Raw genomic sequence first — 25,342 nt, 5'->3', positions numbered from 1 at the left:
TTGTACACTGCCCTTGATCACTGGTGCAAAATCAAAGGCAATACTGTACTATATTTCTATTAAGTCTTGCTTCTTACATCACTCTCTGAGTTAACTCTATTAGTTGTATGCTGCACTTGTGATAACGCTCTTCAATGTCTAGAAATAAAAGATTCTCCACTGAAAATTCTTATTTTAAAAGCTCCTCTTTGATGGATTTCCCACGTGAAGTTTGGTCAAAAGGTTCTCCTAAATCAAACCAATAAACTTCTTTAGAAATGTGCTTGTGTTGCCTTACATACAGCAGCCAGTCTCCCATTCATAGAGGGATGTGTTTACTTGCATTTTGCCAGAAATTTATTTCAAAAATGATGAGAGTTGGCTAATGAGAGTTGGCTTGGATTACCACTGCCTTAGGGGCAAGAGAAGAAGAAATAAAATAAAAAACGATGGTGTAGTTTCACTGTAAATATTGTTTGGATGAATAATTTAAATCATGTAGCTTGCATTAAAACAAATTATTTTAGATTCCAGTTTTCCAATTAATTTAGAACCAGAACTTAAAAATCTCTTTTTTTCCAAGACAATAAATGGAAAAAAAAAAAAAAAGAAGATACAGTTTCATCACATGAATTGACAGCAAATGAGCAAATACAATGTCCATCTGATCCACTGTATAAAATGTACAATTATGGGTGACATTCAAGTGTACCTCCTGGTTTGAAATAATTGTAACAGCAAAAACATCTGTATAACAGATGTTTCTACAGATAACTATTAAATGCTTGCTCATAAATTGATTTGATTTAAACATACCGTTTAAGTGTATGTTATTTAATAAGCTACTCTCATGTAACCTACATTTGTATTTATTTGTGACCTCTTACACCAAAATTGCTGTAGTCATTAGACTAAAATCAAGCAAACTATATTAGGAATAATTGAAGAATTTGGACCGCCCTTTGAATACTAGTCAAACTCGTGAAAAACTATGCAATTGAGCTTTTACTTTTAGGCTTCAGGCAATAATTCAACCTGCTACAATATGATGAGCAAACCAAGAGGATGTATTCAAATAAGAGAGAGAGAGACAATATTCAATGAACAGGTGTCTCCCGCTGCGTGGCTTTTATTGCTTACATTCTTTGTTTCATTTAATGTGACTTCAATTATTATCCTTAAATAACGTTACTACCCAACCTTAAAGTTTGACCTGACGCTGCAATTGTAAAACTGTTATTTACACTTTTTTTGTATCACTTGAACGCAGCACGGCGCGATAGCATCCTGTGATTGACAAAGACGTTCGACCAATCAGTATAGCCTTATTAGAATTCTTGGCCAATCAGCATGGACATTATAATCTATTGTCCAATTAGATTCAAAAGGGGGCAGATTCACAGTTTGTTGTAACCCCGCGTAGACACTGGAGATGAATGAAGAAAATAGATATAGCAAATAGCTTATGACAACACAATTACAGCAGATTAACTGGTACCAGTATGATGAAATAACTGTCCAGTGATTTATTTTGACAATCGGGCGCAGTGCAGATGGCTAACCTTGTGGATTGTAGCACTAGCCTACCTGAGCTAACCAGGGCAGCCATGCTAATAACAAACGTTAGCTAGCCTGCATGGGAAGGAATCGCTTCAGCTTTAAAGGATCTAAAACTGTTTTAATCAACTGAATATCCACCAGCTTCAAAAGGTAAATATATTTATTTAAAGAAAAGCCTGTCACCGAACTGGGCGGTAATCCACGTTAAGATTTGATGTTCAGTTTTTGCTAGCTGCATGTAGTTGAATTTAATCAAACAAAAAACACGTCTTATTTTTGTGACAAAGTTGAACACTTAATCATGTGTGCGATCAAATAAGTAGAAAACTAGGTTGAAGCTACATGGCTTCTTCAGTCACTACAAACAGCAGCTGTATGCATAACATGTTGTCAACTCATCGCCACCTGATCTTATTTGTATTTTTATTTATAATTTGATTTGCTTTGCAATATTAATTTATGGAACAAATTGTGCAATAATATGTCCATCCATATATTTACTGTGTGCATGATAGTGTTCATACAGTTTATACAGACTTACATCTTGAAGTTACTGCCTCTTTTTAACTATTTTTTTATGTATTTTTTATATATATATATATATACCTAATTTGCACTGTGTGATTTTCTTCTGCTATCCTGCTTTGCTGCTGTAACACTGTGCATGTTTCCCGTTTGCGAGATGAATAAATGATTATCTTATCTGATCATGTTCTTTTTGTATTGTAACAGAAAACTACAGGTTAATAACTCCATTTTATTTCAATCATGTAGGCTGAGGCAACACTGTCACCATGTACCCGAACCCTAACAACCCCATGAGGTCCAGCAGCAGCAGCAGCAGCATCACAGAGCTGCTGGGTGCCCTGTGTGACTCCAGCCTGACCGGGGTGTCATGGAAACGCCGTGCCCTGGGAGGAGTCTCAAGAGAAGGTTTCCGCAAAGCTCTCAAGAAGCGAGCCTATGGTGCCCTGTTGTCCAAGCTTTTTCATGATGGCACCAAAGGTTCTGCCTCGGGACCGAGCGCCACAGCTAACACACCACCCAGAAACAAAGTCCTGATGATATCTTTTGACTTGCGGGTGGCCGGGTGCAGAGAGGAGGCAGAGAGGTTGGAGGAGCAGCTCGAGAGGCTGCCGGAGGGAGCATCCTCTGGCGTGAAGGAAGTAGATGCGGTCTTGGAGCTCCTGGTGCACCTAGCTGGTTCAGCACCTCCACCACCGACCTCTTTCAGCAGAGACTATATGAGGCGAGAGAGGCCAGTGCTGCGGAGGCCTGAACCATGGGGCTACCAGAGTGAGGAGCTGCAAAGACTGGAGGCCCGGGCGTGGGGTCTAGTGTGTCAAGAGGAATGGGGGACTTTGGAAAGTTTATGTGGGACTCAGAGACTGATGGATGCTCCTCCAGGAACAGGACTGCTGACTCTGAGGACGAAATTGGAAGCAGAAGAAAGATTTGAGAGGGACACCAGACTGACGCTGTTTGGAGCACTGCAACACACACGCACCTCAGACCTCGACATAAGACTGGACCTGCCTCCTGTTCCCAGTAATATTGATGTGACAGGGCTTTCTATAAGGGTACAACACTAAGTCCTAGTCTTGTATCTAAACTCATAATTATTATAGATACAGTGGGTTTAAAACGTGTCCAATGCTAACAGAGCTTTGGGCTACATTTATTTATTTATTTGATGCAGGTGCCTTCGTGTTTGGATCAGTCTGAGGACGAGGGTTTCCAGTCTTCTTCCAACCTGACCCCAGACTCCCTGTCTGAGCCTAGTCCCGTCCCGGACTTCGATATTTGGGAAGCTCTCCGCACGTTTGAACCTGGGAAACGCCGCTGCTGGGAGTCTGTCGGTTGGTAAGTGGCACATCAGTGTCTACTGATACTGTCACAAAGGAGAACTGAAGTGTAAGGGGATTTGTTCCCAGCTTGTTTGATTCATTAGACAGACCTCCCAAAACCTAAGGATATTTAATTATTTTAAAATTAAAAAAGAAAATACAATTAAAATGTTATACAATAACAATTTAAATGTTTGCTTTTTAAATGATTGTGATTATTTAATTACTGAAATGTGTGAGCAAAACCCCGACATTTTCCTCTATTTGTCCCACTAGCCCACCGGGGAAGAGGGAGTCCCTCTACCTAACGGAGAGTGGCAGGGTGGCTTTTGACCAACTCTATCGCCTATGGGAGGGCGAGCTGAGGGTGGTCAGCACAGGTACGCCCTCTCCTCTGCTCCCGCTGCCCCTGGACTCTCAGAGACAGCTGGTATCTGACCTCCTTAACGTCTTGATCGGAGTGGCGTCCACAACCTTCCCCCTTAATCAGGTGCATTTCATTCTCTGGCTGTAACGGCCTCTTAAATGCTCTAAAATGAAAATGAGTTGTTGTTTTAGGGGCCTGGTGGAGTGAAGTGATAAAAGAAGGAATGAGGTAATAAAAGCCCTTTCACCGAATTTAATTAAAACAAAAACATTTACGGAGTAGCATCAGGGGCAGAAAGAGTGACAAATCTGTGCATGTGTGATATTAACCAACCCGACTGACTTATAAAAGTGTATTACCTGAAAACTATAAAAAAAACGGGCGGGGGGGCATTCAAACACACATGCTTAAGATGCATTCAATAATGAACAAAGAGTGGAACTGTTCTCTAGTTTCCCATTAAGTTTTCCTACTTTAATAGAATTACAGCCAGATATCAAATCACTTGTATCCTCATTTAATCAGTGAGCCTTCAGACCTGCACTGCATGCTAAACCTTTGAAGTGAAAGTTTTGACTGTCAGTTGTTTATTAAACTGGGAGGTGTTCGTCGAGGCTGTGTTTAGTTGTGGTGCTGTGCTTATTGTCTTGTGTTTTTTTTTGTTTTGTTTTTTTAACTCTCAGAAGGGTCCTGTCTAGAACCTATGCATCCACTTCTCATAACAGAACCGCAGGAAGGACAGTGTATTACAAACATCTGATTGTGTCTTACAGTCTAATATAATAATAATAATAATAATAAAAAAAAAAACACACACACTATGTCTTCACAAGTCAGCATGGAGGTGACTCTCTGAGAGCCAAAACAACAGCTCAATATCATAAGCTTGACTTTGCTGTAGGGCTGCTTTATTGGATGTTATTAGAAAGTCCTTTTTGTATTTCTCTCCATCTTTTTCTAAATGTGTCATCTTCTTCCCAGAGTGTTCAGTTCGATGTCAGACCAGGAGTGTGCGTGTCTGGAGCCTCGACAGAAAGTGTGTCTCGTCTTCTCGGGGAGCTGGCACAGTATGGTACCTACTACCTGAGGCTGAGCCGCTTCTCTCTGCAGAGCGCGGACAAAAAAGGCCTCGTCTTCCAGGTATTGTTGTTTTTGTTTCAAAGCTTTTAAACACAGTTGAGACTGCACCTTCTGAATTGTTAATAGCCATCATAGTGACTGTCTCTTTAACTTGTTTTAAAAAAAATGCCTCAACAAGGGCTGTCATCGAGTACACATTAAAGTTTACATTAAAACTTATAAATCGACTAAAGACACAAACATTTTAAAGGGATGAAGGGAGTGGATAATCTGAAGCTGCCCAATAACCAGAAACATATGATGAGTCAAAAAGGTTCATCATGTTGAAAACAACATTTTAATCAGTAAATAAATTCAAGTGAGCGTTTCAGTTGGTGTACACGTAATTTAAAATGAAACATCTTCTTCCCTCCAAGGCTTTTACAGGTGGTCTGCGCAAGTATCTGCACTACTACAGGGCCTGTGTTCTGAGCACTCCACCCACACTCAGCCTGCTGACCATCGGCTTCCTCTTCCGGAAAGTAGGCCGCCAACTAAGGTGAGGTCATACCCGTTTTTCTAAGTGCTTGCATCAACTGCCCATTTTTATTCTTTGAACCCCTTAGCATCCAGATAGAGAGGACCTTGATGCCAATATGATCAGATCACCGAAACAAATCTGCTTTCTTTTAATCTAAGGTACCTGTCAGAGCTGTGCTGCTTAGACGGGCCTTTGGGTGCAGGCCAGGGTACCTTCCCTGTGGTAAGAGCGCTTTTATCTTCAAACGGCGATGTGTCGTTTATCATGTTCGGCCTATCAGATGAGGTGTCAGCTCAGTGCCATGTTGTTCTCCTCAGGGTGTTAAACTGCTCTCCTACCTGTACAACGAAGCGCAGAATAACTGCAGCAACGAGAACTACCCGGTGCTGCTGTCGCTGCTGAAGAGCAGCTGTGAGCCATACACGCGGTCAGTCACGGCGCCGCTCATCCAAACGCAATAATATATCCCAAGGACGTGACCTCACTTCATTGTTATGCAGAACTTGCACTACTGATTGTTTTTTTCTCTCCAGGCGTTTCACAACCGTGTCTGTCTTGTTTTTCTTTCTTTTTTTCCCCACTGTGCTTCATTTAGGTTTGTCTCGGACTGGGTGTACAGTGGAGTGTTTCGAGATGTTTATGGAGAATTCATGATCCAGGTGAATGAAGAGTTTCTGGGCTTTCGAGGTGAGACGAGACACACACACACACACACACACACACACACACACACACACACACACACACTCTCCCATAAATACTTGGCCTCAGTCAGCAGGTTCTAAAAATGAAAAGCCTGCCAGACGGAAATGTCGAGCCGAAAATAAACAACATTTCATTACAGCCTTTATTGCCTAGTTGGATTTGTCCTTGTTTCTGTAAAGAGTGTCATGAAGTTATTGGATGATAATCAGTGGGAAACAGAATCAGCTGCTGCAGCTGTGGAAACCAAAGCCAGCTCTGCTCTGTGAGCCACGGGAACAAACACAAACACACCATGTTTCTTTATTCTTGGAAGTTTTTTTACACCATGCTGGTGAAAGACAAAAAACAACAATCATGCAGTTATTCAGTTTGTCCTTCGATTTCTTGAATTGACCTCGACAAATCCACGACTGAAGTGATGCAAATATTCTAGCGTGAATAAGTCGGTGCTTTGAGGAGAGCAGAAGAGCAGAGTGGAGACAGGAGGAGAGGAGAGGATCCCTGCAGGGCAGATTAATTCAGGCCGGTCTGTGCTCCTCAGGGTTCAGGAGTTATAATTAGGGCTTTGCTGGAAAACAAAACAGTTACTAAGGAAGAAAAAGATGCCTTTCACATGATCACATTTAAGAGCTGATAAGAAGAGATGACTTTCTTACACAGGAAACAAACTCCAAATGATGCACTGTTTGTCAAAGACTAAATTCAGCCAAATGTTCTCCCAGTTTTACGCCAGAAATCCTCATCTTTCTCTAAGCTACTTTCACAATCCTTTTTTTTTTTTTATATATATATATCAAAACATTTGCAACATTTTCAACTTTACTTAGACATATGATGTATAAACACAGACACTACTTGGAAAACGCAAGCATCCTTTTTATGAGAATTTTAGATTGTTTGCAAATGACAGAAAGCCTGAAATGACCAAAAGGGGTCGGGCCTGAAAAATCAGCTCGTCTTTATAGTTAAAGGACGGGCAGGTCATTTTTCTCCAGATACACTTTTTAAGCTTTGGTTGAAAATGTCTTGAGGTCCCGTGTGGGAGAAATTGTTTGGAAAATAATGAATAAGTGCTTCATCCTGTCAGCATTCCATAAATATTCTTTTAAAACAATCAACAAATTCTATCTTAATATTGTATGTCATGCAACAGCCCATCCAAGGTCAGACAATCTCCTCAGCTTCGTCTGGCTGAGAGGTTCATTTGCTCATCGGCTACACCTCATCAACTCCCGCAGTGAACCTCTGCACTCCTCGCTCCCGCTTTCTGGAGGACGCACAAATGTCATTGTTCACCTCAAAGTCTGTTTGGCCAGGGAGGCAATCAGTAGCTCAGCTTTCTTGGCAAGGCTTTCCGTAAAAGGGCTCTGGTCGCTCAGTGCATTCATGTTCTCTAACGCCGAGGATCACTGAGCTAAGCGCTAACAGCTTCCAAGTGTTAATGTAAGCGGCCAGAGTTTTGCCATGCCCCGTGAGTCATACCAAAAAGCAAAAGTATTACTCCATCACTATTAGGTTGTTGTTGTTGTTGTTTTTGTTTACTGCTGTTGTAAGTGTGCCACACTGTTAACAGAGAGGCACAGGAGTCAAACTGCTTGGTCTAGATTGTAAAAAAAAAGTCAGGTAACGGGCATCTTTGAATTTCTGCAGACAAACATTTCTGGGTCCAGGGATACACTCTCATCTCGAAGGATGTGGAGGAGTGTGTGCCCCTCTTCCTGAGACACATCGCCAACGACGTATACGTTTGTGGGAAGACCATCAACCTCCTCAAGATCTGCTGCCCACAGGTTTGCTTCACTTGTTTAATGCATTTATTCATGAAGGCGAGATCTTTTTTTTATGCAGATGAATCTCCTGTGAAGACAGAGAAGAAGATAAAAGTACCTTATCTAAATAATATCTGTTATTTATTCAGCACAGAGTGAATAAACTAAACTCATTACACTCTGACCTCAGAGATGATCCCCATCCGCTTTGCTTGCAATCAACAGCAGGGCAGTGGGCTGTTTGTTGAAAATCACTGATTCCACATTCACTCCACAGTTTTCTACCTGCCACAACAGCAATCATTCTACCCCGTTTCAGAATCTATGCTGCCCAAAGGGAATTGGACAAATAATCAATAGTGTGACATATGAGGGTCCAGGCTTTTGCAAAATGTCATCAACACAAAACGCATCAGTATTCTGATCAATTGTCCCGTTGTGCTGAAGCAGAGAGGTTTTCATAGTGTGTGTGTGTCACAGCACTACCTTAATGTCAGTGTAAGCTTCATCTTAAAACTTCAAATCTTAAAACTAGAGAGGTTATGATGAGTACTTCTTATACTTCCCTGATACTTTAATTAGATAGATAGATAGATAGATAGATAGATAGATAAACATTTAGGCACAAAAAGTGTTTTAATGGGGGGTAAAGTGTGCATTTAGTTGTAAATTAAAATAGTTGGGTTTGTAAATTATACCTCATCATTACGATTTCTCTTTTTATAAAACATCAGATTGTTTAGAAAATGTCCGTGACAGTCTTTTGATCATCATTCTGATCATAATTTGCATTCAGTATTTAATGGATTATCAGTATGATTCGATCAAAGTTAACATCACTTACTTTCTCTTTTGGATTGACTCGATCAGTCTGAAGCTTGATAGTCCTGCGTTGCGACTCGTCTTCCTGTGGTCGAGTTTATTCGCAGGATCGGCACTCGGCTCCGAGCTGTGCCGTCATCGATGCGTGAGTGGTGCATTAATGTGGTGTGTAAAGTGCTTTGTGCGTTAAAGTGGAGAAGTGCTATATACATCTAAGTGCGGTCTTTTTATCATTGACCACACTTAGAACTGCCTGGTGCCACGCTGAAGCCTTTAGTACTTCACGTTGTCAATGTATAGTGGAGAGTGACCACGTGATTCCTGACGCTGATGTCTGCTCATCATTTGTAAAAGCCTTAAGTACACACTGTATAAATGTCTGACCTGCTGATTACGACTCGCCCCACCTGACCCAGTCTGCTTTGGTGTTTCTCGGTTTGCTACATGCTGCTGGTTTTAGTGTGTGTTATTTCCTGGACAAATTGAAGGGACGGCTGTGAACCCACGAGAATGAATAGAGTGACTCATGAACAAGTCAATGAATTGTTGATAATGTGCTTAATTAGTACTGGGCCTGATTTTCTTATCAATGACGTTTTTATCATGTGAAACCTTTTGGGTCTTTGAAACGTTCTATCATGATGTCATCAAAAGGAGACATCAGTAAACAGCTGGCTTCCTCTGTAGTCTTACCTTTTCTATTGGATGTGTCCACAGCACTACATCTGCTGGTCGGAGCTGCCGGTGCCTCGCATTGCCGTCACCTTTTCTCTCCGGGAGGTGGAGGAGATCGAGAGGGACTGTGCTGTGTACCGGGGACGCCTGGAGAGGATCGCTAAGCACAGCGCCATCAGCAGGGAGGAGCAAGTACTGACACACTCTTAATGCTTACATCGTTCCTGCTCAGTGTATTTGATGAGCTTTGGTCAAATAAACATTAACAAAGCTATTTGTGCATATGAAGCAAAGTCCCAGAGAACGTAGTTTATGAACTTCGTAATGAACGCCATGAGTCTCTTGCTACTGACTTTTAAAGGTGCAGTATGTAGAATTGCAAGCTAATGTTTGCATTAAAATATGGAACTTAAATTAAAAAAATATTTATTATTTATAATATTTATTTTTTAGTTGAGTACTTACGTCACCTGAAATATTTCCAAAATGTATCACAGCCAGAGAAATCTGTAATTTTATAGTTGTAACGGGCGTGTCTTGCCAAGACAGACACGAAATGTTGATCGTTGTCAAGGAAACAGCGGATGTTACATCAGAGACGGCTGTGTAAGCTAGCACTAGCTGCTACTGAAGGCTGTATGTGCTGCTGTGATTGAAAAAAACCCATCATGTTAATTATACTCAGATACACATGTTGTGTTTCTCAGTTCGGTCTCGCGTTTGTTTATACTCCCATGATACACCACAAGTGTCGACGTCATCTTTTGTCATTGTTTTCATTGAGAGCCCCCTAGCAGCTAGTAGCCTTAACATCAGCGCTAAACGGTAAAGCTGCAGTAAGATAAGTCATTACACAGGTGCTCTCATATAAGACACAGACGGGAGTTTTTGAAATGTTTGTTTGTTTGTTTTGTAATAGAAAAACAGGATTTTTTTGGGGCTTATGTCTTGTCAGTGCTGCTGACTTGCAGAGGTGGGAGACGATGGGGTGGGGTCTGTTGAGGTGAGATGAGTTGTAAGGCATGTGGATAGATCTGAACGTCTTTGTTAGTCATGATGTCTTGTCTCTGTGTTGTAAGGCTCAGCGAGCAGAGCAGGCGCGCCAGGAGCTGATCAATCAGGTCAGAGAGTCGGCAGCCAAAACCCTGGAGAGCATCCGCGGTTAGTGTTACACTTATACGCACGCCACGAGTATAATTTGATATGGTGCTTGATGTATATGCACACCCTTACTCACTGAGTATGCTTTCAACAAATGACTACTATGCACTCAGTTGTTGGCTCTTGACTGCAAGAGTTTCCTGTAGCTCCATTTATTCCTCTCAGGAGAGCAGCAGAGATGCACAGGGGCAATCACAGGGGGGATTACTTTGTACATCATCCAGTATTATGGGCAATGAAATCCAATCATCCTTGGCACAGCGTAGCCAACTCTTGATACCATATACTACTTCAAAAGATATGTGGAAATGTTTGTGGAAAAGTCTGAGCTCTGTGCCTTTTTGCATGGGCTTTTCTTTTTTCTTTTTTTTTTCAGCTGTGTAGGTCTGAGGCAGATGTCATGTTTGTTCTTTGTGAAGCAGCCCTCTGTTGTCTCTCTTTACTCCTGCAGGGCGGCAGGTGTCACAGCGTCTGGCTGAAGAGGCCAAGAAGAGGGAGCGTTTTGAGGAGCTGAAACAGCACCTGGAGCAGGAGCAAGAGGTACAAATGTGTGACGAGACAAAAAGGAGAGCGTCAAACATGCTGCGCCCGTGAATAAGAGTAACAGGTTTTAAAGTGTGTTGTGTTGGCGAGAGATATGTGTGAGCATGTGTCTGTCAGAGTGAGAAAAATATGATGTGTTGGCAGGATAGAGGCAAAGGCAGGGAGCTGTCTGATTTTTTTTTTTTTTCTTCTCTTTTTATTTTCCGATGGCAATCACATGTCAAACCTGTGAACACAACTCGATGTTTCTTACAAGTTATGAGGGAACATATCTGCTCTTTAGCTGCTGAATGTTCCACTTTGCTCACCAGCTAGCTGTACACTGTTTGGTGCTGAGCAGAGAGGGTACAAAAGGCTTCAGAGCTTTTCTAGACAACACAATGACATGTAGCTCCTAAAGCCAAGGTGAGCTTATCCTTTATAAGCATAAATGTTTATTATAAGCATATCAATTATAGCCACTTTATGTTATGTAAACAGAACAGTTTGGATTCATACATGACACCCACGGCTTTGAAGCCCATTTTAGAAGCTTGAGTTATAAGTGTGTGTCTGTGTCTGTGTCTGCGTGTGTGTCTGATGGCACTAGTGGCGAAGTGTAGCCAAGAGGAAGCAGGAGGACGATGACTTCAGCTTTGCCAGAGAGGTGAGGGACCGAGAGAAAAGACTACAGGCCCTGGAGGAGCAACTGGAGCAGAGAGCCAGGTCTGACTGATTTCACAGCCGCTACTACACATGTAAAGGTTTCAATGATGACTGATTCATCTCTCATTCCATTAGAACAGATTTTAGTAGAAAAAAAAAATCAGGAGTAAGCACGATTGGACATCAGTTCCATCTGTGCATAATATTCCAACATTTTGACTTGGGGCCCAATTTCCATGCAATTGGGACAAAGCATGTGATGCCACAGCTTGCACAAATGTGATCAGAGTCTGTAATGTGAGCACGGCACCAGTAGTTATCTACGAGATGGTTTCAAGTATTTCATTTGCTTTACAAAGTTTACTTTGAGGTTAAAACCCTAACAGCTTTTTACCTAATTATCACCCAGGAGCTTTCTTTATCATTACTGGAAGGCAGTCTTATGCGTTGATTTCTAAGATCAAGATTCCTTATTAATTAAGAGAACCTCTAAAATGAGATTTCCATTCAAGGAAAAAACAGCTTTCCTTTTATACTGTACAAGTCGTTTCATATAAATAGACACTAGATCGTTAAGAGGGTGGTGATTGGTTGTGGAAATTACATATATTTGAACTCTGAGCAGCACATATGGAAGGCAAACACACGTACAGTATAGGAGCCCCACGTATAAGCCTGTTGCCATCAAAGCTTTAGATTAGACCTCATGGAAGAGAAGGAACTCTGATTACGAGATGATTAGAACATACATTCAAGGTTACAAGTGTTTGAATTATCCATCACTTGTCGTGTGTTTGGAATAGTCGATCATATGTCTGCAATCAGCCGCTCTTTCTTCGGCACCAGCACTGAGATTGAGAGTTTGTAGTTCTTATCGAAGTTAAATATTAATATGAAGCCAGTGAAAGCCACCTAATGATTAAAGGGCACAGTAAGTGAGTAAGAGGTCACATGTTTGATCTTCATCAGTAATGTGTCCTGTCTCGAGTTCTGATCAGCAAAAACCTTTTTTTTTTTTTAATCAAAGCGCTGCCTTTTTGGTCTCTTTCATGCTTGATTAATTATTTTCTGGTGCTTTAGTCTTCAATGGTTTTAAACTGACTGTCTTTGGGGTCTAAACTGTTAGTCGAACAAGGCATGATTTGTGATACGTCGTTCAGCATTTTTCACCCTCTTATTTTTGTCACCATGGATTCATTGTGAGCATAATTTAGCATACAGCTCTGCTCTACATGACTCACTCCTCGACGGAGAGTGTGTAATGCAGGACACTCTGGAGAACTCCCTCCGCTAGATTATTTACTTAGTGCTCTTGTGCGACTCCCCTCACATCGTAGGAAGGAGCTGATTGATCAGTACAGCCATCTGTCAGAAGAAGCTGCTCGCAGAGAAAGGCGGGCCATGTGGCGAGTGCAGCGAGTGAGACTTCACGAAGCCCGGGCTCAGTTCTTTATTCAAGACGGGCAGCAGACTCAGGTTTGTAATGAATAAATAATTGGCATAAAAACACTCCCACACACAGATTACAAAGAAAAGATGATAAAAGAGAATGTAATTATAAAATGAAAGGGAGGTAATTCTAACAAAAGCTCTCATGACTTCTTTCCAGGCAATACTGGAGAAATATCCTTTAGGCCAGGAGAGACCTCCCATTGAAGCGCTACCATCTGTTCACTCAGTGCAACAGACTGCACCACAGCCAACGCTGGTATGACAACACATTGGTTTTTAACATGGATCCTCGTTTCTCTCCACCTCGTCACGTTCACAAGAAGTGTTTATAGACATCCTCCTTCCTATCTGTCTCTTTACAGGAATCTTCCTCCGCGGAGCCGTCTGAGCAGCAGCACGCAGAGCCTCGGGAACCTGATTCTGTGTCACCGCCACCTCGCTTATCCTCACCCCATCTTACAGTAGACCCCGCCCTCATCTCTGAAAACATCGACATCAATGATTTTCTCCCCAAGTCGCCAAATCCTGACAGTCAGCAGGTGGATGTGGCCCTACAAGAGATTGGATCTGATCTGCCTGAAGGATGTCCCACAGCACAGTTGGTAGACTATGACTTTAACGCCCCCTTTAGTCCACTCGAGGGTATCACTGGCCAGGTCTCCGCCCAGCCCCGGCCTCGTTTGGGCCCTGCAGTACAGCCTGACCACCCTTCTTTTTCTCACATCCAAGTAGGAGAGAATGTGTCCGAAGTTCTGGAGAGTGTCCCCAAAGCCGGTGCCTTTAGTCAAGCCACCAAATCCAGCTTTCCTTTGGGCCAGTACACCTTGGATGGGCCTCAAAAAACATCGAAAGCAAACATGTATGGGCATCCGTCTCAAGCGTCAGTGCAGCTAGTACAAAGTATAGTCGCAAAGAGTGAGGACAAGCGTGCAGATGCTGCATCAAAGACAGAAGAGAAGGCTGAAGCAGGGAACAGTGAAGAAGACGTAAAGGAAGACGAGAGAGCTAAAGACGCTAACGTTGTTGATACTGAACCAACTGATCACAGCTCAGTTGCTTTAGATGAAACGCGGGACGACGTTTCTTCGCCTAACATTGATGTCGCTGGTGCAGACTTTAAAGCTGAAGAGCTGCTTTCAGATGCTGTTGCCACGCGGCCTTCTCCTAGCAACCGTGGGCATTCTCCTGACGCTCACATAAAAGATGGAGAGTTAACATCAGAGATAGCTACGTCTCTTCCTTCCCCCGACGCACACGCTCATTCCTCAGATTCACACATTAAAATTGGAGGACATGTTTCGGAGGTGGATTCTCCTCGATTTTCCCCGAGTGTTCACGGTCACTCGTCTGACGCTCACATTCAAGTCGGGGAAAACGTCTCTGATTTCGTCCTGCCCGTTCCTCCTCAAAACCTCCACGGTCACGCCTCAGACTCCCACATCAAAGTCGGCGGATACGTTTCCGACGTAGACGCCCCTCTTCCCTCCCCCAGTGTTCACGGCTCCAGCTCAGACGCTCACATTCAAGTTGGAGAAAATGTCTCCGATTATGTCGCACCACTCACCGCCCCGAGCATCCACGGTCACTCCTCTGACGCTAATATAAAAGTAGGCGAATATGTCTCGAACATAACCCAAGATAGACCTCGTTGGAGTAAACATGGGCACGCCTCCGACTGCATCCTTCAGACAGGCTGTTTGGTATCTGGAATTGAACCCACCTTGTCTGCTCTACCAGGAAGCTCTTACGGACACTCCTCAGACTCAGCGTTGGGTATCGGATGTTTAGTTTCAGGAGATGAACCCAAACGTTCTCCTCTTCCCGGCAGTGCTCATGGTCATTCTTCAGACTCCAATTTAGGTGGTGGATGTGTCGTGTCAAAAGCCGAATCGGTTCTATCGCCTTTACCGGGCAGCGCTTTCGGCCACTCCTCGGACTCGGCGCTGGGTGTGGGTTGTGTGGTGTTGGGGACAGAGCTGCAAGCGGCTGCACTACCAGGCAGCATGTATGGCCACTCTTCAGATTCTTCACTTGGGATCGGGTGTGTGGTGAGGGGCAAAGGTGGTGAAACTCAGCAGAAGGCAGAAAGCAATGAAGACGGTAAAGGTAAAGAGTTATATTTTGGTTGGTAAACTTTGTTCTAATCTCTTTGACATTAAGTCGATTGATTAGTTCTGTAGTGCCATAATGGCAGTATGAAAAGGGATTATCATATTTTTATGCAAGTAGTTACAGAATACCTCATTTGGAATTTCTCCCACAGTTTTCTCGATGTTGGATTTTTTTTTCTTGTTGAAAATGTCGTTTACCATCTTGCTTCAGGTGCTAAGTCTCACAGCTTCAGCGAGCAGCTGGCAGAGAGCATGGGGTCCTGGGCAGCTGGCTTTTCTTTGTCCCCTGGAGAGAAGTCCGAGCAGGAATACCTCACGGCGTTGTCTGCACATTATCAGGTGGAACACTACGAAGACTGCTACAACCTCATGTGTAAGTTGAGTACATGTCATCAGGTCAATAGAAGCAATAATCTGAAGGCAATATTTTAATTTATTTTTTAAACGAGGGCCTGTAAGGCTTGTTTCTTAAAAGTGGATTTCAATAAATAATTATCTGTTGATTTAACTAAATCTGCATCACATGCATTCATGGGACTTCACACTTTCTGAGCAGTTTGAAAAACAAGCTTTTTCTAGACATCTGTAATTGGCTCTCATTAGAATAACAATGATGGGGGAAAAAACTGTTACCAACAACAAAAACCAAAACACATTCATTTTTAAACAATATTGACAAAGAAAGTGCTAAAGTTTAAACACAACTATTCTGCTCATACTGCTTTGCTTTATTGTGGACAGAGATTAGAGATTAACACTCAACACCTGGGGCACCTAATACAAAACCTAATAAGTTGTTTTATTGACAAAGTTTAGAGTCGACAGTAAAACTCGAGGTAATGAAGTGGGCTCTCCTCATCTATTGGCTGTAAAGTCTTTAATTTAAGAAGTAGTCTAAAGTTTTTAATTTGATGGTTATGAGCATATCTACACAGTCAGAGACAAGTAGTTCAGCATGTGCACCCTGTTTACTCCCGGATGCCTCCCAAGCAACATAATGAGAAATGAAACACCTTTTGAGACACAGAAAAACATCATGTCAAAATGCATGAATGAAAATGATACACCTTTCAGCTCTCCGGGGCTTATTTCATGTAAATTAAAACATGTTGGGGAGTGATGCATTTCCACAGGCTGTTAAATATTTACTCCCTCAGCAGGCACAGTGCTTGCATAAAAAGCAGTGATATTTCATGAGGGCATTAGGTCTGGTTTATTTTGTGTAGGATGCATCTTTGCGTCTTGAAGTCGCAGCTCGTCTTCTCCCCGCTCTGCGTGTTGTTGTTATTCATGCCAGCTTCCAGGGTCTCCATGAAATCAATCCGAATCTCGTCCTCCGAATACATCTTCCAAACGACTGATCAAAGTCAGGAGCCTTAATGTTTTACAGACTGTTACAAAGTGCAGGGAGGGGGAACACAGTAAATGACACTAAACATATGACGCTATTGAATACAATCAACGTGCAGGCAATAAATTCAGGAGAATGTGAAGTCCTTGTGTTTTACATTGTGTTGTGATTGTTTCAGAGGCGTTTTGATTCATATTAGTGATCATTAAGAGAGCGCCTATACCTGCAGCAAACGTTTATTTTGAGATTACAATCAGTCGGTATTTATTTATTCATTTTGTTCCAACACTTTTTCAAAATAGTAAAAAGCCCAAGTTCACTCATTTCAATGTCCTGGTTTGTCTTTAACTCAGTCAGAAGTCCAAATACGAGAAGTTGACTTATAAATCATGTAAATAAGAACAGCTGAGGAAGAAGAGGCTTTTGGCATTTTTCTTTAAGTAAAATTTGTCAAAAGATAAATAAGTTATCTAAACAGTTAATTTCCCTTTCTGTTGTTCATTTAATTGTTCAGCAGCTTGTTTGTTTCTTCGTGCGGATCTTTTCAGCTTTGGGTATTATTGTTTGCCGCCTGTTTCTCTTTCACTCCTCTTTTTTTTTTCTCTCTCTCTTCACACTTTTTTAATGCGACACTGTTTTCTGCAGCGGTGAGAGTGATATGTATTCAGCGAACGTGTCTGTCATCTCCCTCTCACACAGCTTCTTCCCCCGAGTGTCAGCTGCTGAAGCAGGTAACTCGGGGCCCCTGGGGCCTCCCAATGGACCTCACACTCCGCAAAGCCACAGACACCACGGCTGTCCAGTTCAGCGAGATGGTCTCCCTGCCAGTTCTGATCAAACACTCGGTCACCGCGCCGCTCATCACACAGTGAGTGTCCGGCTGACAGAGCGCAGCGGAGGGAACGCCTCTGCGTGGTGGTTGATGAAAACAGCACATTTAGAAGCGTGTAGCAAGTTCTGGTTTACAAGTATCTGTGACAAAGGTTGCTCTGCAGGGAAGTGCAGGTTGAAAGACTTCCTCTCGTTTTTCTGCTACATCAGGCAACTTAAACTGTACATTCTTCTCTGGAGGAGTAATTTAAATACTTATTACCTTCCATTTTCCCATTCTTCTTGGATCCCTTTTTCTTTTTGAAATTCCATCAGAACTCTTGACAAGCCTGTCAGTCTTTGCCTACAATGTTTCTGCACACTGTGCAGTTTAACCCGTGTGAAGAAATGGCTCTCTCTTCTGCACAAAGACAGGTTGTCGTATATATTCATTGTGTGGAATCCATAGCTCTCCATTTTCAGCAAAACATTCGTATGCCAAGCTTCGACCATGAAGTGGAGTTTGCCTGAGATGTTTTTTTTTTCCTCTGCATACTTTTCATCTAAAGAAACCTTTCCCTTAGTCCCACTGTGACATAAAAGGGAATTGCTGACGGATATTTTTATATAATAAAATAATACATAGTGAAATTAGTATTTTCTTTGAGCTTCCAACATCGTCTTGTCATTTTCACAACAGGAATCAAATTAGCAAGTCAGCAACATTTCAGTCTTTTTTGCTTTTTATTCACGGTCATTCTCTCCACCTTCCTATCCCCAGTGTGTCTCTGGTGAACAAGGCGGTGGTGGACTACTTCTTTGTGGAGTTGGGGGTGGAAAGACACTTTGAGGCGATGCGCCACTTCCTGCTGATGGAGGACGGCGAGTTTGCTCAGTCGCTCAGTGATCTGCTCTTTGAAAAGGTGAAACTCCTTTTTTTTTTTTCAGCTGTTGCTTTCATCTTTGTGCGTATTGAAAACGGGTCACAAGTTAAAACTGTCCTGGAAGAGGTCATGAAAGGGTTAAATGGACTGCTGCACCTTTGAATGCAACAGATTTTTAACAGCTCTAGTGCATATGTTTGATATTTTCTGCAGACAGGCACAGCTGAGAAAAAAAGGAGAAGTCTTAAGACTGAAACAGTCTCAACAAAGCGTTGTAAAAGTTTCATTAAAGAAGAGTTTGAATAAATAATGGATTAAACGTTGATATATAACGCAGAAGAGTTTTTCATTATTGCAAACCTACAATCGGTTCTTAACCCCAGCTGGTGTCAAATTCAACCTCCCAGAGCTTCTCGGCACCTTTAAACTCATTGTTTTGGTTTACAGCGTGAGACTTCACTCTGTGCTCACCAGCTTTATTTCCAGGAGCAGACGTTCTCTCTGTTTTGTCTGCATTTGCATTTCTTTCTTTTTTTTTGTAAAGTAGCAGCGTTAGATAGACATGACGGCGGACAAAAATCAACCCTAACCCACGATATTGCAAACTTTACGGTTGCTTATTTATATACTCCGCAGATAGCAAGCATAATCCATTAAAATCATATTTGTTGCCTTGTATGAATGTCAGCCTAATATTCCCCTTTTTTTTTTGTTTCATCTTTTTAAATCTCTCCCACTTCCCGAAGCAAATCTCTCTGACTGCTAAATACTGCACTCTGTTTGAATCTCTGCAGGTACTTCACACTTGTTTTCTAAAAGCAGGTGCCTGATGCAGAAATGATCCAATGAGAGCAGTTAGACAATGAATGTGCAGTCTGAGCAGTCACACTATGAACTGTGACTCTCATTATAAAGCTGAGGGAAGCTGTGGCTTCTGGTGATAATCCTCTCGTTCTTCTTTCACACACAAGTACATATATATATATGTGTGTTTGTGTGTGTGTGTATACACATGTACACATCTCTGGATGTTTTGTAGCACATACTGCCTCACTTCGAAGTCTCTTCTCGACTCGTGTCGAGCCCGAGCTTCCTGCTGTGAAATAACAAGCAAAGCTTCTGCTAACACCTGAGTGCTGTTGTGCAGATACATGCGTGTACACCTGTCTCCTGAGGCTCACGAGACAGAAGGGTTTTTGTTCCAGCCGAACACATCACCAGCTGATTCCACTGATGAGCACGCCTTCAACCGGGAAGCCAGCTGATGGCTGTAATCAGCTACCCATGGTGTTTGTTTGTTTGCTGTGAAAATGTTTCAACTTTTTAAAACAACAGGCGTAGATATCCATACTTGACATCTTGTAATGTCTCCTGCACGTACAGCTGGGGAGTGGGCAGACGCCCGGCGAGCTGCTGACCCCGCTGGTCCTGAACTCCATCCTCAGTAAGGCCCTGCAGTACAGCTTACATGGAGACACACCCTTAGCTAGCAACTTCACCTTCGCCCTTCGCTTCCTCCCGGAGACCTTCCACCCACACGCCCCCGACTCCCTCAACTGCCTGGAGCTGCGCTACAAGGTGAGGATGTGTGTGTTTTTATCAGAGTGTGGAACGCTAGTCATGAGTGGCAGCTTGAATATGACAACCTGTCGTGTCTTGACAAACTGCTCCGGGCGTGAAAAAAAAAGAGCTCATCACGCACTTTAAATGGTTGAACGTCGCAGATTGATTGGAGCTGGTGGTTTTGGATGACCTGCGCCGTGACTAATGCATTTATTGTCCTCTGCTTCTGTTCTCCGCCCTCCTATCTCTCCCGTGACTCTTCTCTCGCGCTTAATCTCGTCCCTTTCCTCGAACTCTCTCCTTCTCTTTATCTCGTGCCTCACTTGTTGTCTTGCTGTTTCCTGCCCATGTGTCTTTTCCCGATTCCTCTCCTTCCACTCCATCTCTACCTTCACGTTGCTCTCGCCTCCTTCATCAACGTCCCTGCGCTCACACCTCCCTCCCCTCGTTTTTTTACTCACCCTCATCCGTCACTCTCCCTTCACCTGTTTCCCCAACTTTCTGTCACACCTGTTCTCGCACCTTCCCCACTCTTTCTTTCTTTCTTTCTTTCTTTCTTTCGCCTCTCTGTGTCTGTCTGCCCCCCCTCCCCCCCCCCCCAAATCGTCTCCCAGGTGGACTGGCCGTTGAACATCATCATCACGGACAGCTGCATGAACAAGTACAACCGTCTGTTCTCGTTCCTGTTGCAGCTCAAACACATGGTGTGGAGCCTCCGCGAGGTCTGGTTCCACCTCAAGAGAACAGGTGAGAGCTTTTGATGCCGGCCCGGCTCAGACTCCAGCTTTCCTCTTCGAAGGAAAGATTCCTTCAGTTGTGTTTATAAAATATTCATAAGGGGAAACACTGAGCCCTTTATGTTTTATTTATACAAAGAATATGTTGGATAACCGAGTATATAGATTGATATCCTGAGGGGTAAATAGAGTAGTCAGTTGTGAGAGGGACGTGTACAATTCAAACTTTATTATTACTGATCAAAAGGAGGGAATGTGCATGTTTTCATCATTAAGCGCTCCAAATGCATTTTAAAGTCACTTTTATTCAAACCAGACCAAAAGAAAAGAGGATAAAAAATAACAGTCTCGGTCTGTTTTAAATGGATGGATGGGTGGATAAATTACTTGTTTTCATTCCTGTAACTGACTTCAGAGCTGTGGGATGTAAAAGGAAACAGGTGTGTTATAAAACAAAGCCTGTTCATGTGACTTGTTCCGATGTCCTGTTTCCCCTCAGCGCTGGTGAAAGGCGCCGGCCGCTCGGTGCAGTTCCGTCAGCTGCAGCTGTACAGACATGAGATGCAGCACTTTGTGAAAGTGATACAGGGATACATCGCTAACCAGATCCTGCAAGTGTCCTGGAGCGAGTTCACAGCCAAGCTGGCCACGGCCAGCGACCTGGACGCCATCCACCGCACACATGCAGACTACCTCAACAGAGCCATCTTCAGGTGAGGGCTGGGACTGCAGACATAGAGTGACGCGTGGCTCTATAATGCCTGCTGTTTGTCCCTTTGCAAAGCAAGGTGGTGTTTGACTTTTCTTTTTTTTTTACTGCAATCAATTTTATTTTTGTTCAACGAGAGCAAACATCTTTTAGATGTGACTCAATGATTGGTGGATTGATTCTATCAGATATCAGTTAATTCAAAGAATTTCAGTCATATTCAAGGTTGAAGAAATTGTCCTTAACTTTCTTGATTTGTCAGCAACTGAAGGAATCCAATTTATTTCTGAAGAGAAGCAAAGAAAGGAGAACATATTCCAAATTTAGGAGCTGAAATCAACAGATGTAATCACTTATTAAAGTAACCTGCAATTTATGAAACAGGCGCACAGCTAATGTTATTATACAAAACTTTTAGCCTGTCACTTCCACAATGTCAACTGTAAATCACACAGAAAAATTCATTTGTTAAAGCTTTAAACTGGAGATTGAATTGGGAACAAATCAGACAGACGAGACATCTCATACCGATGAATCAGAATTTAACGCCTTCAAACTTTAATTTTACACGACGTCCTTCAAAACAAGGCTGTGAACTTTGATAATTATATCAGTCGTAATTATTTCAATGGCAGCGCGTTTACTTTTTTAATTCAAATAAATAAGTTTGAAATAAATAGTGAGCCTTATTATTATTGTTTTTGCTATTTTACGCACAGCCATGACAGAGCGAAGAAGGGCCTGATGGTTTGTGCGACAGCCATCACTGCCTTTAAGTTCTTCATAAAAATGATTCTGATGAAGTGCTGCATTAATGAGTTAACGGTCCCATTTCACAGTTTACTGATGTTTGACAGTTTTTACACCCGGGGAGGTTTGCAGAGGGAGCTGAGGTGTCACAGCTGGTGTTTGGTGGAAAATAAGTTAGAGCGGTACATCACCCAGAATAAAGACGCACAGCTGTCTTCTTTTTTTTTTTAACTTCTTCAGCTCAGGTCCAGACATTTTTAGGTTTTCCTTTCAGTCGATTGGTCAACCAACAAAAAGTCATTGGCAGCACAGAATCCGTCATGGGGTGCTCGCTGATGTTTGCTGGTGTCAAAATGTTTTGTAAATCTGAATATGGGTATAAAAAAAGAATCTGTATCAGACTGTGTAAGTCCAGATGTCTTCTAATACACATCATATCAACACTTTGATTTAGTCCTTCAAATATCAAAGATGAAAAATACTCCTCACCGTTCTTTTGATCCATGTTTTATTCCCCATCTCATCCACAGATAGTCTATAATGTGAAAATATAGAATATTCCATAGTTTTAAAAAAAGAAATCATGTGGTTGGCTTTTGTTGTTTAAAAGTACCTTATTCTTTTCATCAACTTATTCTCAATCAAACTTTATTAATATCGCACCTTTCAGACATATTCCATTTAGAATGATACTCCTCAGTTATAAGGTTACAGCACAGATAATTTAAATATATACACCTATTTTAAACACCACAACATGCATGAAAAAAAATGTTCTTCCTGCTCTGAGCGGGCGACGCAACTTGAAGAAGCGACCTGTGCACACACAACTACACATACAATTAATTCAGCCTCTTCCTTACAAGTTAATTAAAAACTCCAGCTGTATCTGAGGCCGTGTTTTTCATGACACGATGAAAGATTTAATCTCATTAGGTGGACTTTTCAAGTATCACTCTTTTCCTTCAAAGCCCTTTCAGAGTTCCTTTAACTCTGCACTCTTGACTCCTCAGAGGTTTGCTGACAGAGAAAGCTGCTCCCGTCATGAACATCATCCACAGCATCTTCAGCCTGATCCTCAAGTTCAGGGCCCAGCTGATCGCACAGCCCTGGGACAGCCAGCAGGGGGAGGCAGTGCACCCCAGCTTCGTCGCCATGCAGCAGTCCTACAACACCTTCAAGTACTACTCCCACTTCCTCTTCAAAGGTGAGCCCGGATAAACTAGTTAGGTTCATTTCAATCAAGTACTTTGATGAAGCAGTTTTGTAAAAATGCTTCTGTGGTTACTCGGTGTAGCCGTAATAATCAATCAAAACGATGTGTTCAGAGGATCCACTTCACAATGAATCATTAAGTGACCATTGAAGTGACGCATTCAAAATAAAGGTAGAAACTATGAGCTGATTGCACTCACCTGGAAACATGGCTTACTTTCATTTCTATTTAAACACGAATATATAATCTATGTTACGAAGGGATTCAAGGTGGATTGTCTTGAAATATTCAATGGTAATGTAGTTAATTAAGGGTTGTCACCTTCTCTAAGAGTGAGTGTTCTTTAAACCACATCAGATCTTCGCTTAATGTGAGACATTCAGGAACACAGCCACAGTTTCAGGGTGGGCGGTGAGGCGTCGTTGACTTCAATATTAACCCTGCTGTGACTCGAATAAGGAAACGGGAAGAAGAGATGAGTTGAGGTTCATGAGATTGAATTTAACAGTGAAGTGGATTTAAAGATTCTGAGCATGGAGCATGTTTCATGTACATACCTTGTAGTTGTTGTTTTTTTTTCAGCAAAATGTTCTCTGTGTTAAACTTCAGAGTCCCACTGCTTCGTTGTTGTTATTAAGTGTAGAGTCAGTAAAAGTATTTGTTTTCAGCTTGTAAACGCAACATTCAAACTTAACCCCTCCTCCTCGGCTCATCACCACCAGAAGCGACCGGAGAATAGCCACATTACGTTTGTTGTGATTAAAGAGTTAATAATTTAGGACGCTATAGCACAAGCTAACCTCTGGTGTTCGGCACCTGCCTGTCTAAACAGGCCACGTCCGCAGCAGGTGAAATCCAACCCAACAAGGTTCACCTCACTATGTTTTCTCTACATCCGTTTGAATCTTGTCCAATGACTGAATTGTACTCACTCATGAACTCACCTGAGTGTTGTCATTGGCTGAGGGAAATACACCTGCTCCCCCGCACAGAAACGTCCCGAGTCAAACAAAACGCATGCACAGGAGACACATGTATGACAGCCCATGATTGTTGATTAAGCGGCATTACTGTTTAAGTCTATATTTTATTTTAGATGAAAAAGCTACTAACTCAATCTTGAAGTTATGTCTTCATCCGATGATTAACTGGAAAATGTCAGTGATCAATCAGTCTCTGACTTTAGTTTTTAAAGTGTCTTTTTAAGTAGTCAAGGAAACATGAAAAGAAACCTTCATATCATGAACATTGTTTGTACAGGTTAGACCAACTTTTCTGGAGCAGTTACAAAGTGACTCATGATTCTTTTGTCGTCTCACAGTGGTGACCAAGCTGGTGAACCGAGGCTACCAACCTCACCTGGAAGATTTCCTGCTACGAATCAACTTTAACAACTACTACAAAGACTCCTGAGTGAAGGTCGCTGCTCTGTGTGAAATGAGCTTCACCTGAATAATACAGTCAGCAACGCAACATTGTGTACATGAATGCGTATATTTTTTGAAACTGCTTTAAATGTGGTTAAGAAAGAAGACAGATCAGACAGATTTAAAAAAAAAAAAAAAAAATTCATTGCCTTTGAATAAAGTGCAGGACATTCACGGCATATGTGCTTTACTTCAAAGATGATGTGCTGCCAAAGTTTGTAAGTGTGATAAGCTGAGCCCTTCTGTAATGTCCAACATGCTCCAGCCATGTGTGTATAAATGGAATCAGTCATTTACATGTAAATAAAAGAGCTAACGCTGTCTTTAATAAAAGCTGTCTGGTGTCAAACGTTGAAGTAAAAAAAATAGAAAAGGCTTCTTAAGTTACAAAAAAACTGTTATATTTATTAAAGATTGCATGTTAACATTGATTTTAGAAAATGACAAATCAAGTGCAAGCATTATGGGTAAAAAAAAAAAAGAAAATGTAGTTTAATAGTTTACACTGAAAAGACTTTTTTTTCCCCACACCATCTGTACCCATACTTTTCCTGACATCATTACTAACGGAACCCACTTATCAGGACAGCGTTATAGAGCTTGAATTTCCCTCGGGATCAATAAAGTATCTATCTATCTATCTATCTATCTATCTAGAG

General features: G+C 42.1%; 1 protein-coding gene and 1 long non-coding RNA gene across 3 annotated transcripts; one reads left to right on the top strand and one right to left on the bottom strand.

The window, feature by feature from the left end:
- The first annotated feature begins 1,354 nt into the window (after nucleotides 1-1,354).
- On the top strand, nucleotides 1,355-25,016 carry tubgcp6 (tubulin gamma complex component 6). Of its 2 annotated transcripts, none has more exons than XM_079347086.1 (25): nucleotides 1,355-1,689; nucleotides 2,314-3,119; nucleotides 3,239-3,402; nucleotides 3,663-3,876; nucleotides 4,735-4,893; nucleotides 5,250-5,371; nucleotides 5,512-5,575; nucleotides 5,671-5,780; nucleotides 5,949-6,040; nucleotides 7,709-7,848; nucleotides 9,367-9,516; nucleotides 10,404-10,485; nucleotides 10,937-11,025; nucleotides 11,618-11,733; nucleotides 13,011-13,149; nucleotides 13,283-13,381; nucleotides 13,488-15,225; nucleotides 15,448-15,609; nucleotides 17,287-17,455; nucleotides 18,179-18,320; nucleotides 19,665-19,859; nucleotides 20,459-20,591; nucleotides 21,081-21,294; nucleotides 23,054-23,247; nucleotides 24,578-25,016. In XM_079347086.1, exons 2-25 carry the CDS (start codon nucleotides 2,334-2,336, stop codon nucleotides 24,667-24,669), a joined length of 5,565 nt encoding a protein of 1,854 aa, XP_079203212.1. In that variant the 5' UTR covers nucleotides 1,355-1,689; nucleotides 2,314-2,333; the 3' UTR covers nucleotides 24,670-25,016. The 2 variants fall into 2 exon arrangements, with proteins under 2 accessions (XP_079203212.1, XP_079203211.1); XM_079347085.1 differs by having other exon boundaries at nucleotides 13,488-15,231.
- LOC306826034 lies at nucleotides 21,726-24,571 on the bottom strand. Its single transcript, XR_013779345.1, has 3 exons — nucleotides 24,201-24,571; nucleotides 22,530-22,575; nucleotides 21,726-22,406 (listed from the first exon to the last, which is right to left on the bottom strand). It is a non-coding gene; the product is annotated as an uncharacterized lncRNA (long non-coding RNA).
- Nucleotides 25,017-25,342: the final 326 nt, after the last annotated feature.

Source organism: Symphodus melops, assembly GCF_947650265.1.
Source record: "Symphodus melops genome assembly, chromosome: 6".
Taxonomy (NCBI): domain Eukaryota; kingdom Metazoa; phylum Chordata; class Actinopteri; order Labriformes; family Labridae; genus Symphodus; species Symphodus melops.
The sequence above is the reverse complement of the archived record's forward strand: the minus strand, read 5'-3'. Positions and strand labels throughout refer to the sequence as shown.

Coding starts and splice junctions, on each gene's coding strand:
- tubgcp6 (XM_079347085.1), top strand. CDS start 2,334: ATGTACCCGAACCCTAACAACCCCATGAGGTCCAGCAGCAGCAGCAGC. Junction 7,849..9,366: donor TCAAGATCTGCTGCCCACAG/GTTTGCTTCACT, acceptor ATGTGTCCACAG/CACTACATCTGCTGGTCGGA. Junction 9,517..10,403: donor CCATCAGCAGGGAGGAGCAA/GTACTGACACAC, acceptor CTGTGTTGTAAG/GCTCAGCGAGCAGAGCAGGC.